The sequence below is a fragment of the Leptinotarsa decemlineata genome, unplaced genomic scaffold, assembly GCF_025532065.1.
Source record: "Leptinotarsa decemlineata unplaced genomic scaffold, Ldec_3_MD MMD2_tig00000882_RagTag_RagTag, whole genome shotgun sequence".
Classification (NCBI taxonomy): Eukaryota; Metazoa; Arthropoda; class Insecta; order Coleoptera; family Chrysomelidae; genus Leptinotarsa; species Leptinotarsa decemlineata.
Window position 1 is genome coordinate 17,182,911 of NW_027412556.1, and position 15,519 is coordinate 17,198,429.

The following is a 15,519-nucleotide window of genomic DNA, read 5'->3' on the forward strand; positions in this document are numbered from 1 at the left end:
TGAAAATGAGATCTGCAATTTCTCGTCTTTTTCTCAATGTTACAAAAATATATTCATTCGAAAAACAAATGTATTCATGATTTCTAACCGGATAGTCTCCATGTTTCTTATGATACGCAATCTTGAGGAATTTCTTTTGAACACCTTCCAAAATATCAATGTATTTTGTTTGATTATGATTCCAGACAGAAATGATCTAAACTCACTGCAGTTTCTTATAACAAATCCCAGTGACTTAGGAGCTCTCGGAACAATTTTCAAATAACTATAGACCAGTCGCTTTGCTATCAGTGATATCAAATATCATGGAGAAAGTCGTAAACCATCATATCCTCAAATATTTGGAAGACTTCAACATCTTGAGCGATCATCAAAAACAAAGATCAACAGGCGACCTTCTATCGTATGTAACCCATATTTGGAATAACACAATCGAGAAATATGGAAAATCAAGAGCTGTTGCGCTTGATATTTCTAAAGTCTTTGACCGTGTGTGGCATAAGGGTTTGCTGGCCAAACTTCGATGCTATGGCTTGTCGGATCCTTTCTGTGTGTGGCTCTTCAGCTTCCTAAAAGAACGTTCCCTGCAAGTGGCCGTCGATGGATATCTCTCGAATACTTTCACCATCAACGCTGGTGTTCCCCAAGGATCCATATTGTCTCCAACTCCTTTTTTATTGTATATCAACGACTTATTGGAGAAAACCATGAATCCAATATATTGCTTTGCTGATGACAGCACACTGGTCTCGTCATTCCGTTTGGATTCCAGGATATCGGCTACGGAGGCAGGAGGTTGCATAATTTAATGAGGATCTAGAAGTGATTTTGAACTGGGGTGAAAGAAACCAGGTTCAATTCAATGCCACAAAACCCAGGCATCGGTTTTCTCCAAGAAGATAAATGTCTTCGAACTGGATATAATAATGTCAGGTTAGATAATTCCGTTTTCTGCTTCAATAAGTTCGTTGAGGATTGAAATGGACACCAATATGTCTTGACACAATCATGTCGCTGGAATTGCAAAGGCTGCAATTCCAGCGACGCTTTATAAAGCTCAGATCAGACCTTCTTTGGAGTATTTTTCTCATGTATGGTGCTCTGCCCCCAAACATACCCTGAAGGTGCTGGATTCCATCCAGAAAAGAGCCATCCTCCTGATTGAAGACGCGAAAATCACATGCAACCTTGATAACCTGGAACATCGAAGAAAGGTTGGAGATTTGTCTCTCTTCTTTACATACTTTTACGAGAGGTGATGAAGTGACTTGGCACATTTGATTTCACCAATAGATCAGAAATACGAGACGGACTGTGGCTGCTCATTGTTTTGAGGTTCAACTCAGTACACCTCGAACTGAAGTTCGAGGTGTACTGAGTTTAAGAAATCTTTCATCTGGAGAACTGCGTTCATGTAGAATAAATTTCCTGAGAACGTTTTTCCAAATAGATTTAATCTCCAGCGATTCAATTCCAATGTGAATCGCTACTTTCGCACGAGCACCGCTCTGAGAGCGCCCTAAGGCTTTTCCTGTAGTGCTTGTATTTTGCCCTTGAAAAAAATGTAAGTTGAAGAGTTTGTTCTCATTACACCCCTTTTGGAGGGAGTTGAAACCCCTCTGGAGCAACATACAATCAGATGAATCACGTATTTCTCTGAAAAACTTCAAATTGTCAGCAATCATCAGTTTTGTTGATTGTATCGAAGCGCATATGTCATCTATAAAAAGCAAAACTAACAGCGGCCCCAAATTAGATCATTGGGGAAACCCGACTCTGCGAAAAATACATACGACGTTTTACCTTCATACTCGACATATATCCAACTTCAGTATTAATTGTTGATGGGAAACTATCGAATGCCATGCTGAAATCTGTATAGATTACATCAACTTGACATCTTTTATCCAAAGAGTTGTATATGAATTGAGTAAAGGTGCAAGAGATTCGATACAGTTCACCTCAATTTCAGCCATGTTAAAATTCTGATATTAAATTTCTTACGTGTGCAATCATGTCGAATAAAATTATGTCAAAAAGTTTGGAGAATACAGAGATGAGTGCAATCGGTATATAGTCACCTATTTCTGATTTTTTCCTGATTTGTGTACCGGACAAATTCGTTATACTCTGGATAAAGCTTTTTTCAACATGGCGTTAAAGATAATGAGTAGGTAGAAGATACTTTGAAATATTATTGTTTTTTGACAAGTTGGCAAGGTAGGGGAGACCGAGGTTGGTTGGGAACAGGGGTTGGTTGGTACATTCGTAAAATTTCGGAATCCGTTCGGTTAACACCAGCGTTGCTTGCATCTATCGGAAGGTGTTTGACAGTTGAAGACAGTTATCGTTGATAACTTTTTAGTTTCACTAGGTGCACGTGGTTTTGTCACCCGTAAGTAAATATTTATGAGTTTGAAATATTTGTAATATCAGTTACAAGGATTAAGCTACCCCAACAGACAAAACAACACAACGATGGACAGCATTTACGTACGTAGGACACCAAGCCAAGAAACTAACAAACATCTTCAAACCACTGAACATCAACATCACATACAAGCCGAACACGAAGATAACACAAAAAATAAACAACTATGAAAAAGAAGAAGACAAAGACCAAAACGGGATATACAGTATACAATGCTCGGACTGCAATAAATTCTATATCGGCCAAACCAAGAAAAAACTGATCTAAAGGTACAATGAGCACAAAAAGGCATACATAAATCCAACAGTATATAAATCAAACCTTGCAACACACGCCTTACAAAACAAAGATAATTTCCCCCCACCAGAGAACGTAAAACTAATAAAACAAATCAACAAGGGAAACCGCATGGACATTTGGGAAAACTTGAACATCCATAAATTCAACAGTCATAAATCACTTATCGGGGAACAAGTACAAATCAAAACACAACAAGATCTCACATTCAATATATTAAACAAAACCATACACATTCCTAAAGAAGATCTAACACGAAGAAGAGAACCTGATGCAGAACAAATACAGGCAAATTTACCTAAAGTACCTGAAATACCTGAGTTAAGACGCTCTGACCGTATAAAGAGACAGACAACAGGATGACCAGTTCAGTTTGAGGAGTGCCAGATGATGACAGTACTACCAACTGTCGAAAGCGCTCGCAGATAATTAATAGAAGATATAAAGCTTCAAATCCTTTTTGTAGAATTTATTATTGAAATATATATATATATATATATATATATATATATATATATATATATATATATACATATATATATATATATATATATATATATATATTAAGAAAATTTGCACTTTTGTCAATACTTACTTACGTAAAAAATTGCATTAGGGATGGTTGTTACAAACTGCAAGGGGCTGGTTGGTACAGTGTACCAAGCAACCCCGGGGGCTAGCTTTACGTTTTTTTTTGTTTTGCTACTAGCTGGCTCTTTTAGGAAACCTTCATTTAAATGCGTACGCTTAAAAGAAAATTGGAAAGAGGCAAAACACCCCCAGATATTATGCCAAGGGCGGTCAGACCCGTAAAATTGGAAGGGCAATCTTTAAGATTTGCTGCCAGTGACTTCGAAATTCCATTCAACACATTCAACACATGGAAGATATTGCTTCAAGTTTACACTAGAGGAACTACAATCAGAAAGAGAAATGGCTTCAACAGTTGTTGGATACTTTAAAAATAGACAGGTAAGTTTTTCAAAAAATATACTTGATGATCTAGTTTCTAGTAAAATTTTTGGTTTTAGATTTTCACCGAGCTTCAAGAGTCCAATCTCACAGATTACATAAAAAAAAAACTGCCGATATTTACTATGGTCTTACGCCCAAAGAAGTGAAAATATTAGCTTACTTATATGCAACTTCTTTCCACCTGAAGGTTCCAAGTAGCTGGAAGAGAAAGGAGATGGCAGGCTCCGACTGGTTAACATCATTTGGATTGGCTATAAGGACACCTGAAGCCACCAGTTTTTCTAGAGCCACGAGCTTCAATAAAACAAATGTAGACAGATTTTTCAGCAATCTAGAAATTGTTCTTAGAAGGTATAACTTTAATCATGTGGACATCTGGAATATGGACGAAAAAGGAATTACTACAGTTCAGAGACCTGACCGAATTGTGGGTAGACGTGGTGTCAAACAAGTGGGAAGAGTTATTTCGGCAGAACGCGGTACGCTTGTAACTTTGACGTGTGCTGTTTCTGCTGCTGAAAATACCGTGCCAACTTTCTTCATATGTTCTCGTGTTCATTCTTAGAGATGCCCTGCCTGGAAGCGATGTAAGTGTCAATCTATCAGGCTGGATGAAAGAAGTTCATTTTATACAATATATCCAGCATTTTATTCAATACTCCAAGGCGTATAAAGAAAACCCTCTCCTTCTTTTGATAGACAACTACGGTTCGCATTTATCTCCCGAAGCACTAAACATCTGCAAAGATCACGGCGTAACAGTGTTATTTATCCTTTCCGCCCCACTGTAGCCATGAGCTCCAACCTCTGGATCGCGTGTGTATGGACCGTTAAAGAAGTATGTCAATAGTGCTTGTGATTCTTGGATGACTAATCGTCCGGATGCAACGATGACCATTTATGACATACCCAGTATTGTTCGTACTGCACTACCATTAGCGGCAACTCCAAGCAACATTACAGCTGGATTCCAGGTTTCCGGAATTTATTCATCTAAGAGGGATATTTTTCCGGACAGTGAATTTATGGCTGCTTATGTTACAGATAGACCAGATCCTGAACAAGATTTGCAAGATATTGAGCAAAACGTAAATCCTGGTGAAGTATTGGGAGTTAAAGCAGATCTACCTGAACTTGGTCAAACTACACCCATCGAAGAGGCTTTAAACCGTGTCGACAACCCCTTACCAGACCAAGAGACTAATTCCAACGAAGACTTGCAACAAGCTGGACCAAGCAGAATTGCAGAAAGTAAGACGCCCACGCCCCAGAATTCTCAGTGTCTCCAGTCATCTAACAAGGTAGCAACATGTAGTTTTACAGATCTCGAAAATTTGAAGCCGTTTCCAAAAGCCGCAGAAAGGAAAGTGCAACTGGGTCGCACAAAAAGAAAATCTGAAATCTTGACAGATACGCCTATTGAAGATGCATTAGAAGAAGAAAGAAAATAAAACGAGATCGATAAAAAAAAGCAGATCTTTGGCAAAACCAAAATGAACACAAAAAAACAAGCAAATGCGAAGAATTCAAAAATTAAAGACGATTCAAGCAGTGATGAAGAAACCTTCTGCCTGCTTTGCGTTGAACCCTGGTCAAATAGTTTGCCTGACGAGAAATGGATTCAGTGCACCCAATGCAAATTGTAGGCACATGAAAAATGCGCAGATGTGGGCTTGTTCTACGTTTGTCATGATTGTGATTCGGATGGTTCTGACTAGATTATTCACTTTTTTAACGGATAGGTACCGTTTTCTTTTGTATTATAATTTTTTTTGCAGACTGATTCTTACATTAAAAAATAAAAACAATAATCATTCCCTTAGTTTTTACCTTGACCAACCAACCCCAAGGTATGTACCAACCATCCCCAAATACGGGTTGCTTGGTACACTTGCATCCTTAAGGAAAAAATTAAATTCTGGATTTAGAATAGGTCCAAACATTATGTAATTTGAAATTTACATAAACAAAACAACACTAATCTGGAAATCAAATGTATTTTCTCACTATCTATCAATAAAAAAATTAGAGGGGCTTCAATTTGAAAAGCGTACCAACCAGCCCCGCTCTCCCCTATATTATAGGGGAGACCAGGGCTGGTTGGTATATTTTTTCCGCTTTCTCATCAATGATTGTGTAGGATTTTGAGGTTGTCATATATGTAATACATATGTAATAAAGGGATAAAAATTAATTTGTTGTTAACAAATCAATTAAAAACCAGAAATATATATCCCCAGACGAGCAACTCGAGTTATGTAGGTATCCACTCTTGAATTTATCAATTTAACAACCCCTTGAATCTTCAGTGTTGAATTTCAAAGTTGACACCCTGGTTCATACAACTACCTGTCGTTCAACTACCTATTCTAACATATTACCTGAAAACTCCCGATATTACCGAGTTTTCAAACTTTTTAGTTTTATACTTGATAATGAGGTTAAATCCGAAATCGGTTGTATAAATAAAATTAACTAGTGTTAATTAGACAAAAGTGTTTTTATTCATTTCATTAACGTGATCATATACACAACTTGGAATTATAATTCCAAGGTGATTGAATTGGTTTCAATTAAATAATTCACACGAAATTCACTTACAGGTTACTCAAGTTACCGCCTTTCTTCTGAAATCATACCAAACCATTACTCCATAAAAATTCGTCCGGATTTTGACAACGAAATATTCTTCGGAGAAGTTCGAATTTATGTAAGAACAAAAACAGATCTACAGGATATAATCTTACATAGCTCTCAATTGAATATTACTGAGGTTCATATCAATGAGATAAAGGCGATATTTTCTCTCGAGCAGGACGATAAATTATCAGTAAAGTACGAAAACGAGACGCTCCAACCTGGAGAACATACTGTACATATAAGCTATTCAGCGCCACTGATTGAAACGACTTATGGATTCATCAAAGCTTCCTATGAATATTACGAAGAAAAAATGTAAGTATAATAAATGCACACTGGGTGAAGTCCTAAATAATTTCAACTAGCATTTTTTTCTTGAAAATGTTTAAATCTGCATGGTTTGATAATTTTTACACCTTCATGGAAAATATTCTTGTTGAATTTCAATTATGGAAACATATTTCTGAATTATTAATTTTGAAGTATTCTTCAGAAAAATAGTGCATCCATAAACTACCTAACACATGATTGATTCAATAACAATATTACTGAGAACTAGCAGCCCCGCGATTTTCATTCGCGTAGACTTCAGTTTTTATATTTTCTCAAATGGGTCACGAGTGAAATCTTCGTGTTTGGTGGCCTGGTTTTCGTGAGGCTGCTAGGGATAGTGTTCCCAGATCTGAAGCAGGTTCTGGTGTTATACTTGGACCCAATCCTTCTTATCCTTTCTGACAATCCTCTGATGTAGGGAAGTACAAGTACTGGTTGTGGCGACTTCTTTTCCTTGTGGAGCTCTTGCTGTCTTCTAGCTGAAGCCTGTTCCACCATCACTATGGAGTAACCATTCCGTTGAAGGTCATTTTTGATGATGTCTAGTTCCTTTTCGAGACCTTCCTCTGTATTACAAAGCCCGAAGGCACGGTCAAGTAGAGTCTTGATGATTTCTCTCTAAGTCGATTGATGGTGGTTGGATTCCTGGTTCAGATACTGTCCTGTGTGAGTGGGTTTTCGATATACAGATATTTCCCATTCAGTGTCGTTCTCTCCACCAATACGTCTGAGAATAGCAATTCGTTGTAAACTTCCTTCTCCATTGTGAAATTGATGGAAGGACTTAGGATGTTGGTGTACTTCTAGTTCTGTATTCCCACGGTTCCATATTATGAAGGTGTCGTCCACGTATCTCAACCAGACTTCGGGACTTCTTGTGGGTATATATATATATATAAATATATATATATATATATATATATATATATATATATATATAAATATATATATATATATATATATATATATATATATATATATATATAGCGATGGGTAGTCTTGACTGACTAGTTAAGGAGAAATACGGAATAATGTTGGGGATGCAGTCAAAAATTGCTGGGCTGTTGTTTAAAGAATACTCTTTGTTATATGGTCGAGCTTTCGAGATTGTAGATGTCTTGATAAAGGGAATAAACATTCTCGAAAGCTCGACCATATAACAAAGAGTATTCTTTAAACAACAGCCCAGCAATTTTTGACTGCATCCCCAACATTATTCCGTATTATATATATATATATATATATATATATATATATATATATATATATATATATATATATATATATATATATATATATATATATATATATATATATATATATATATATATATATATACAGGGTGTTTCAGAATTCGACGGACAAACTTATACCACGTCATTCTTGCAAAATGATGAAAAATGAGGTAGGACATGTGTGTCCGGAAATGAGCCGTTTCAGAAATACAGGGCGTTGAAGTTGCAAAATAAAAAGACCCTTTTCGTCGTAGCTCCCGGACTAAAAGGAATAAATTAATGAAACTCAGCAAATCGATTACGAGCTAGAATGTGCTTCCTCCAGTGGTATGTTTGCTTCAGTATCAGTAACCAGTGGCGTTCCAGCGGGGTAATAGCTTATATTTCCCCCCTTATTTTTTACGCCACTGACTTTATATCCACAACCGTCTTTTTTTTGAATTCCTTGATCAATTTTACGTGAAAACCAAATAAACATTCACTATGAAAAAACCAGTAGTTTTCGAGAAAAATTGAGTTGAACTGATACGTGCATTCTTATATGGGAATAATCGATTAAAATAATCGAAATTCCAAAACCAAAATTATTTGAACTCTTTTATGATTTTACCATTAATTTAGCGCTTGCAAGTGATGGTAATTATTGTGGGTTTTCTATCATCGTACCAATTTTTGTTATGTTTAGCATATTGTAATGACAAATCATAACTCTTGAGGCTTATTTTCGTGCTTGTCAATAGATTTCATTGTTGAAATGTTTTCATTGTTCTCAGATCTTCGAGTGACTTTGTGATCTGAAAAAAAGTGACCCCAAATGAAATTTGCGATCATTCGGAATCTCGACTGAGTTAGGCTCCAATAATCCTGAAATAACACCATTATTCTGGATTTTGGGAAAATTATTTTTTGTTCACAATTATCCTGTCTTTCCCATTCGTGAAATCACACTTCTCATTGTAGAATCGTAAATATCTTGAAGAATATTCATCAATAAGAAAATGAAAAACATTCTCAAAGTATACAGTGTTTTCAAATTTTCACAGATGAAGCCGAAAATAAAATTTCACCAGTAGACTCTAATTATACGCCTGAAAAAAAGAAATGTATTTGGAAGAAGTCAATTTATTTGAATAACCATCTGATAAGATCTTCGCTAACTCTAGTCAGTAAATGAAGTTTTTTAAATAAATGAAGAAATGGAAGTTGTCTATTTACAGCTAATTACATAACTCTTAGTTGGATGTCGGTACTCATAATTCATCTTTGAGTAGAAATATCATGTTCAAAATATACCTTCTCTACACATATTTTAGATAATGTGATAAGAAACAATACTGTTGAAATTCTAGAACAGTGAGTCATAAACACGAATTTCTTTTTGAAATTTACATTGAAAATTCAAATGTGCTTTTGAATAATAATGAGAACATCTGATGAATAATCAATAGGGTAATTGTTCGAATTTTTTTCCGTCAACACTTATACACGATCTGCAACGGCGCAACATAGAAAATCGCACTTTTTCAAATGATTCTAAATTTTCGGCAATCGTTATCGATGCAGCTTGAATGCGGGCGACTAATTCTTCTTGGCTTTTTGGTTCTGTTTCATAAACCAGTGACTTCATATGAACCCAAAAAAAATAGTCAACAGGATTCAAATCTGGTGATCTGGCAGGCCATTTGTGGGGTCCACCTCGACCAATCCAATTGTCACCGAATTTCCGATTTAGGTACTCTCTAGCAGCTAACGAAAAATGAACAGAAGCACCGTCGTGCTGAAACCACATTCCATTCCGGATATTCAGAGGAACATCTTCTAACAATTCAGGCAATACTTCTCCCAAGAAAGTGCTATAATTGTCCCCATTCAAATTATCTGATAAAAGATAAGGACCAACTAAACGGTTTTCTACTATATACAAACATTCAATGAAAATTTTGTTTGATGGCCATGAGGATGAATAGCAAAAGGATTTTCCTCGGCCCAAATATGGCTATTGCGAGAATTGAAAATACCTTCCCTTGTGAATTTTGCGTCATCAGTGTATAACACTTGCTTGATAAATTCCGGATTATTTCTCCACATACTTAAAAACCATCGAGAAAATTCAATTCGATCTGGATAGTCCTCTGGTTTCAGTGCCTGAACTTTTCTCAGTCGATATGGGTATAACTGCTGTTCATGCAAAGTCCTCCAAACAGATGATGAAGACACATGCAGCACTTTAGCTATAGATCTACTACTTTCAGACGGATGTTCAGCAGGATAGTTCAATATCTCCTCTTCTGTGATATAATTTCTTACCGTTCTCTGTATACCTGCATTCCTTCTGGTAATTAAAAAACTTCCTGTTTCCCTGAGTCTTCTGTCCACGTTTTCGAACGTTTTCCAATTAGGAATTCTATTTCTTCCAGGAAAATTTTCACGATACATTCTTTGTGCCAACCTTCCATTTCGTCCCGATTTTCCATAAATAAGGTGCATGTCCGCTAACTCTTCGAATGTAAAATTCATTTTTATTATACGAAATACACAATCAAACACTTTCTGACAGCTACGTTAACTTAGAAGTGTCATACGAATCTCATTTCATTTCCACAGCCCCCTAACAAATTTATTGTTGTCAATGAATAAAGTAATCCTCATTGCTTAGGTGGATCAAAGATTGTTATAAGTCACTTGAATGTATTCTGAAACTATTCAACCAGTGGCTGAAGAACTCGAGAATATCGGTACAGTTATCTAACAAAACTATAATAGATATGCCCAGGAAACATTGTAGATGGCTAAGGTTGAAACAAATAATGGTATTTTGGTTAATCGATAAAACTTGGATTTTTACCCAGTGAGAGAAGATAATTCGATAAAACATTCTGAGTTCAGTTTTGCCAACTATTCGTAATTGTCTTTGAAAATCGTTTGGATGGAACATTTTATTAAAAAATAAATCTCGAGGTAAAGCCATTCAGTAGGTCTGCGGGCTCACAACATATCTGCAAAAAAAGTTGGTAAAATGGTAGAAAATCCGCAATATGTTGCCGAAGTGAATAATTTTTCAAGCACACAATGAATGGTAGAATGATGAAAGAGTTCAAATAATTTTGGTTTTGGAATTTCGATTATTTTACTCGATTATTAATATTCCCATATGAGAATGCACCTATCAGTTCAACTCAATTTTTCTCGAAAACTACTGGTTTTTTCATAGTGAATGTTTATTTGGTTTTTACGTAAAATTGATCAAGGAATTCAAAAAAAAGACGGTTGTGGATATAAAGTCAGTGGCGTAAAAAATAAGGGGGGAAATATAAGCTATTACCCCGCTGGAACGCCACTGGCTACTGATACTGAAGCAAACATACCACTGGAGGAAGCACATTCTAGCTCGTAATCGATTTGCTGAGTTTCATTAATTTATTCCTTTTAGTCCGGGAGCTACGACGAAAAGGGTCTTTTTATTTTGCAACTTCAACGCCCTGTATTTCTGAAACGGCTCATTTCCGGACACACATGTCCTACCTCATTTTTCATCATTTCGCAAGAGGAATGACGTGGTATAAGTTTGTCCGTCGAATTCTGAAACACCCTGTATATATATATATATATATATACAGGGTGTATAATATATTATATATATATATATATATATATATATATATATATATATATATATATATATATATATATATATATATATATATATATATATATATAGTTTGAGGAGTGCCAGATGATGACAGTACTACCAACTGTCGAAAGCGCTCGCAGATAATTAATAGAAGATATAAAGCTTCAAATCCTTTTTGTAGAATCAATATTGAAATATATATATATATATATATATATATATATATATATATATATAGTAGTACTGTACTGTACGCAGTTATTTTTATTAAGTGCATTCCTTGTTTTTTCACATTTTGTCTTCAATTGAGGACCGCCTGCCCGGTACTGACGATGCCCAATAGGCTGAAACAGCTGTCTACCGGTGGCTCTTGAATTGAAATCAATATGGAAATGATCAGAATGGTACTTATTTATTTATCTGTTGATTTTCATGACATTATTTTCCATAATTCGTGACTGCAACCCCAAAATACTGTTCTTCATAGACGTGATTACTTGTATCGGTAAGTTTGTTATATCTTTCAGGTCCCCATCTTCAGATAGCTCCCTCTGTCTGATTTGAAGTGCTTCTTCGACAGGGACGTTGATGTAGAGGCTCTTCATGTCGAAACTGATCAGTTGATTTTGCTCTTCGACTTTGCCCCTATTATTTTCACAAAAGATGATGTTTTTCCTTGAAGTGGTTTAATTATTGATAGTAAAAGTTCAGAGTGGCTAATTCTCTGGAGCTAATGATCGGTCTGAGCGAAACATCCTTCTTGTGGATTTTGGGTAGTCCATACAAATGAGGGGTCTTACTGTGCGGTGTTAGTGATGATCTCTCTTTTTCCGAAAAATAGACTTGGTGTTTTTTCAACATCTGGTACAACTTCCTTTTAATTGATGCAGTAGGGTCCCTTAAGATCTTTGTGTGTTTTCCTTTCTGGAACACCTCTCCTGTTCGTAGAGATCAGTATCTATCACAACAGTAGCGTTTACCTTATCTGCAGGTAAGATCTTGATGGTGATGGTGATGAGGATTCCTCTATGTCAGTGAGCGGGCGGGAATTCATGTTGATAACGTTGGCGACTTCATAGTTGTCCTGTTTTCAGTCTGCATTAGGGCATTGTTTCCTCACCAACTTTCCCCACTTCCTATTATGGGTATTCTCCGTGTCTTGTCGGATCTTCAAGCACGTGCTTTCAATCTTGGCAAATATTGGTCCATGATCCTCTCATTTCTTCAAATCGTTCTGTGGCATCCTGACTCAGAGTTGACCTCTTCCAACGTTGGTAATTAATTTGAGACCTTATCAGTGATTGGCTGGCGCGTTCCAATATACGTTTGGCTCTCTCTCCTGGGATTGGCGATTTTAGCAAAAAAAACCTTTGGGTATGATGTTATTGTCTCTAGCTCTGCACAAGAAGCTGAGGTGAGTTTCTTCTTTGGTATAGAGTATAGACAATGAAAGTCCGAACTGCTGAAAAACAATGTTCCAGTTATGATGAAATTCTGGATAGTCTGCATCATTCAATTTGAAAAAAATTGAGTGTACATACGTATTTTGACGTGTAGATTACGAAACCGAAAAAGAAAATCGATGCTCTCCCTCATTTCCAGAGTTACAGCCGTCTATAGTTCTGAAAATTGCAACTTTTTGGTCTTCTTTTTGTACAATGCAAACTGTATTTATGTTTTCAGCTTCTTTGAATCTTTCAACATTTTTCCTAAAAAAAAGTTGGTGCAACATATCGCAAATTTCAATCAAGTGAAAAATCAGTTTAGATTATTCATACTTCTTTTCCTAAGGAAAAGTGTATAATTACTAATACATTACAACATGCACAAAGGTGTACCGGTAGATACCAGCAATTCCACCAAACATTAACCACACACAAAACATATTCACCCAAAAAGCTTTTTTCAGGTATTTATATGTTACTGAAATGGAACCTACACATGCAAGAAAAGTGTTCCCGTGTTTTGATGAACCTAGTTTCAAAGCCAAATTCAATATACGGTTAATATCACCAAACAAAACATACAAAGCTATTTCAAATATGCCTGAAATCGTAAGTAGAATTGAATTGAATCTATTACTTGAACGTAAGCGAAATATTATTAAGACTGAAAGGCCTAAAACGCATACCCACATTGAACGAAACCAGAGGCAGGTATAAAAAAATATGTCACAACGATAACAGCCACTACATGGTGAAATAATCAAAATCAAAACCAAATAGATGAATTAAACCCACCATTTTTTTACCTTAATTACGGGCTCAAACTTAGCCTACAAGCTCGAAAAATGGTTTTGACAAAGTTTGTTGATTTTCTTACCGGCTATTAAGTGTTTTAAAAACATCGCATTTGATTTGTAGTAGTTTATCGTTGAAGATCGACCTGGCCCACGTAATATATTGTTCTTTGTAACTCAACTATTTTCATTTATAATGAATAATCTTTATAACACAAAAGAGAAATTTTGTGAAAAGTCTATAAGCCCTCATTTGTCAAAACTAAAAACCATAAAAAATATCTCATTTAAAATTTAAATAGATAACTATCTAAATCAGTCATTTAGTCATTGTAAATTTCCAAACTTTCCAATTCTATTATTACCCCTGTCAAAACATCATATATTTCTGATCGTAATGTTATTTAAATTTCTGTATTATTGATTGACTTTGGGTTGTTTTCAATTGTACAGTAATTTTTATCGTTAGCTCTTCGTAATCTAAACACGACTCAAAAAAGATTAAAGCAGAGCTGCCAGTGTAAACTTTGTCTGGACCATCGAATCAATGTTTTCAGTTTTCACTTGAATAGTTTTGTACTTCTTACCGTAGAAGCGACGCATAGATATTTTTAAGGTCATTGACGATGGGAAAATCAAATACCTCTACAGCATTTTCCCCCCCTAAAGAGTTAGTAATTTCTCAGTAATTTCAGTATATTTATTGGTAACCCAGAAAATAGTTCCATTCACAAGATGTTCAATAAAATTAATTCGAAATAATTTTCGTTATCCCACGAATTTATTCAAAAAATATTTTTTTCAGGCCACATTTATAGCTAGCAATGGAGTAGTATACGATTTTGCTACATCCGTGAAGATGTCAACCTACTTGGTGTCTTTCGCTTTCATAGAGTATCCATTCTATGAAGAAGTAATTAAGGAAAATGACCGGAATGTTCCAGTAAGAATCTATACTAGAAATGCTAATGAAGAAAATAATTCATTTGCCGCTAATTGTACAAAAAGGGCAATAACATTTTATTCTGAATATACTAATATTAGTTATCCTTTACCAAAATTAGGTAAGTCCATTATTATAAATCAATTTTATTTTTCGATTAGCATGATATTTTAATTCCTTCGAAAGACAAATTTTCACTGTCAAGGAACTCACTATAAGCGATTACAAAGAATATCATTTCTTTTTTTTTTAATTGATTGAACTTCACTCTACTGAAAATAACACCTCAATCTGCCTGTTAGGTTAGGTTAGGTCCAAAGAGGGTGGGTCTATTCGAACCTCTACCGGAACCCGCAAGGATTTATTGTGGCACACAGCTATTAATACTCGACCAAATAAACCCAGCTTCCTAACGAGATCGATTGGTTTGTATGGTGAGTGGTCTATCAGATCGGATGGTAAGAGTACGGCTCTGCCGAACTCTAAAAACCTGAGCACAAAGTATGTGCTCTGCTGTTTCATCATTTTCCAAACAGAGGCGACACATACTATCTTCCGACAATCTTCGAAGGGTGAATAAACGCCTTGGAGTGAGCCAATCCTGGGAGAGTCCTAGTCGCATAGGTTCCTAGGCAGGTTGGTATCTCTGTCCTGGGTCTGCGACTGAAAACACCTGCACCACAACCGAAAGGTGTTTTTGTCTGTTAGCTTTCATGTTTTTTGTCCACCATTCGTAGAGCTGAAAATCGTATTCAAGTCGTCTCTCCAATGGCTCCGTCACTCAGGTGTCTGTCA

General features: G+C 35.8%; 2 protein-coding genes across 2 annotated transcripts in view; both read left to right on the forward strand.

The window, feature by feature from the left end:
• Positions 1–15,519, forward strand: part of LOC111513432 (glutamyl aminopeptidase) — a 40,289-nt gene that overhangs the window by 4,593 nt on the left and 20,177 nt on the right. Inside the window, exons 2-4 of the mRNA XM_074175158.1 lie at positions 6,307–6,658; positions 13,452–13,596; positions 14,587–14,845. Coding sequence (XP_074031259.1) covers positions 6,307–6,658; positions 13,452–13,596; positions 14,587–14,845 — 756 coding nt within the window. The remainder of the gene's footprint in view (positions 1–6,306; positions 6,659–13,451; positions 13,597–14,586; positions 14,846–15,519) is intronic.
• LOC141482261 (uncharacterized) lies at positions 3,433–5,498 on the forward strand. The gene is made up of 2 exons (XM_074175261.1): positions 3,433–3,700; positions 3,760–5,498. Exon 2 carries the CDS (start codon positions 4,570–4,572, stop codon positions 5,152–5,154), a length of 585 nt encoding a protein of 194 aa, XP_074031362.1. The 5' UTR covers positions 3,433–3,700; positions 3,760–4,569; the 3' UTR covers positions 5,155–5,498.

Coding starts and splice junctions, on each gene's coding strand:
- LOC141482261 (XM_074175261.1), top strand. CDS start 4,570: ATGACTAATCGTCCGGATGCAACGATGACCATTTATGACATACCCAGT.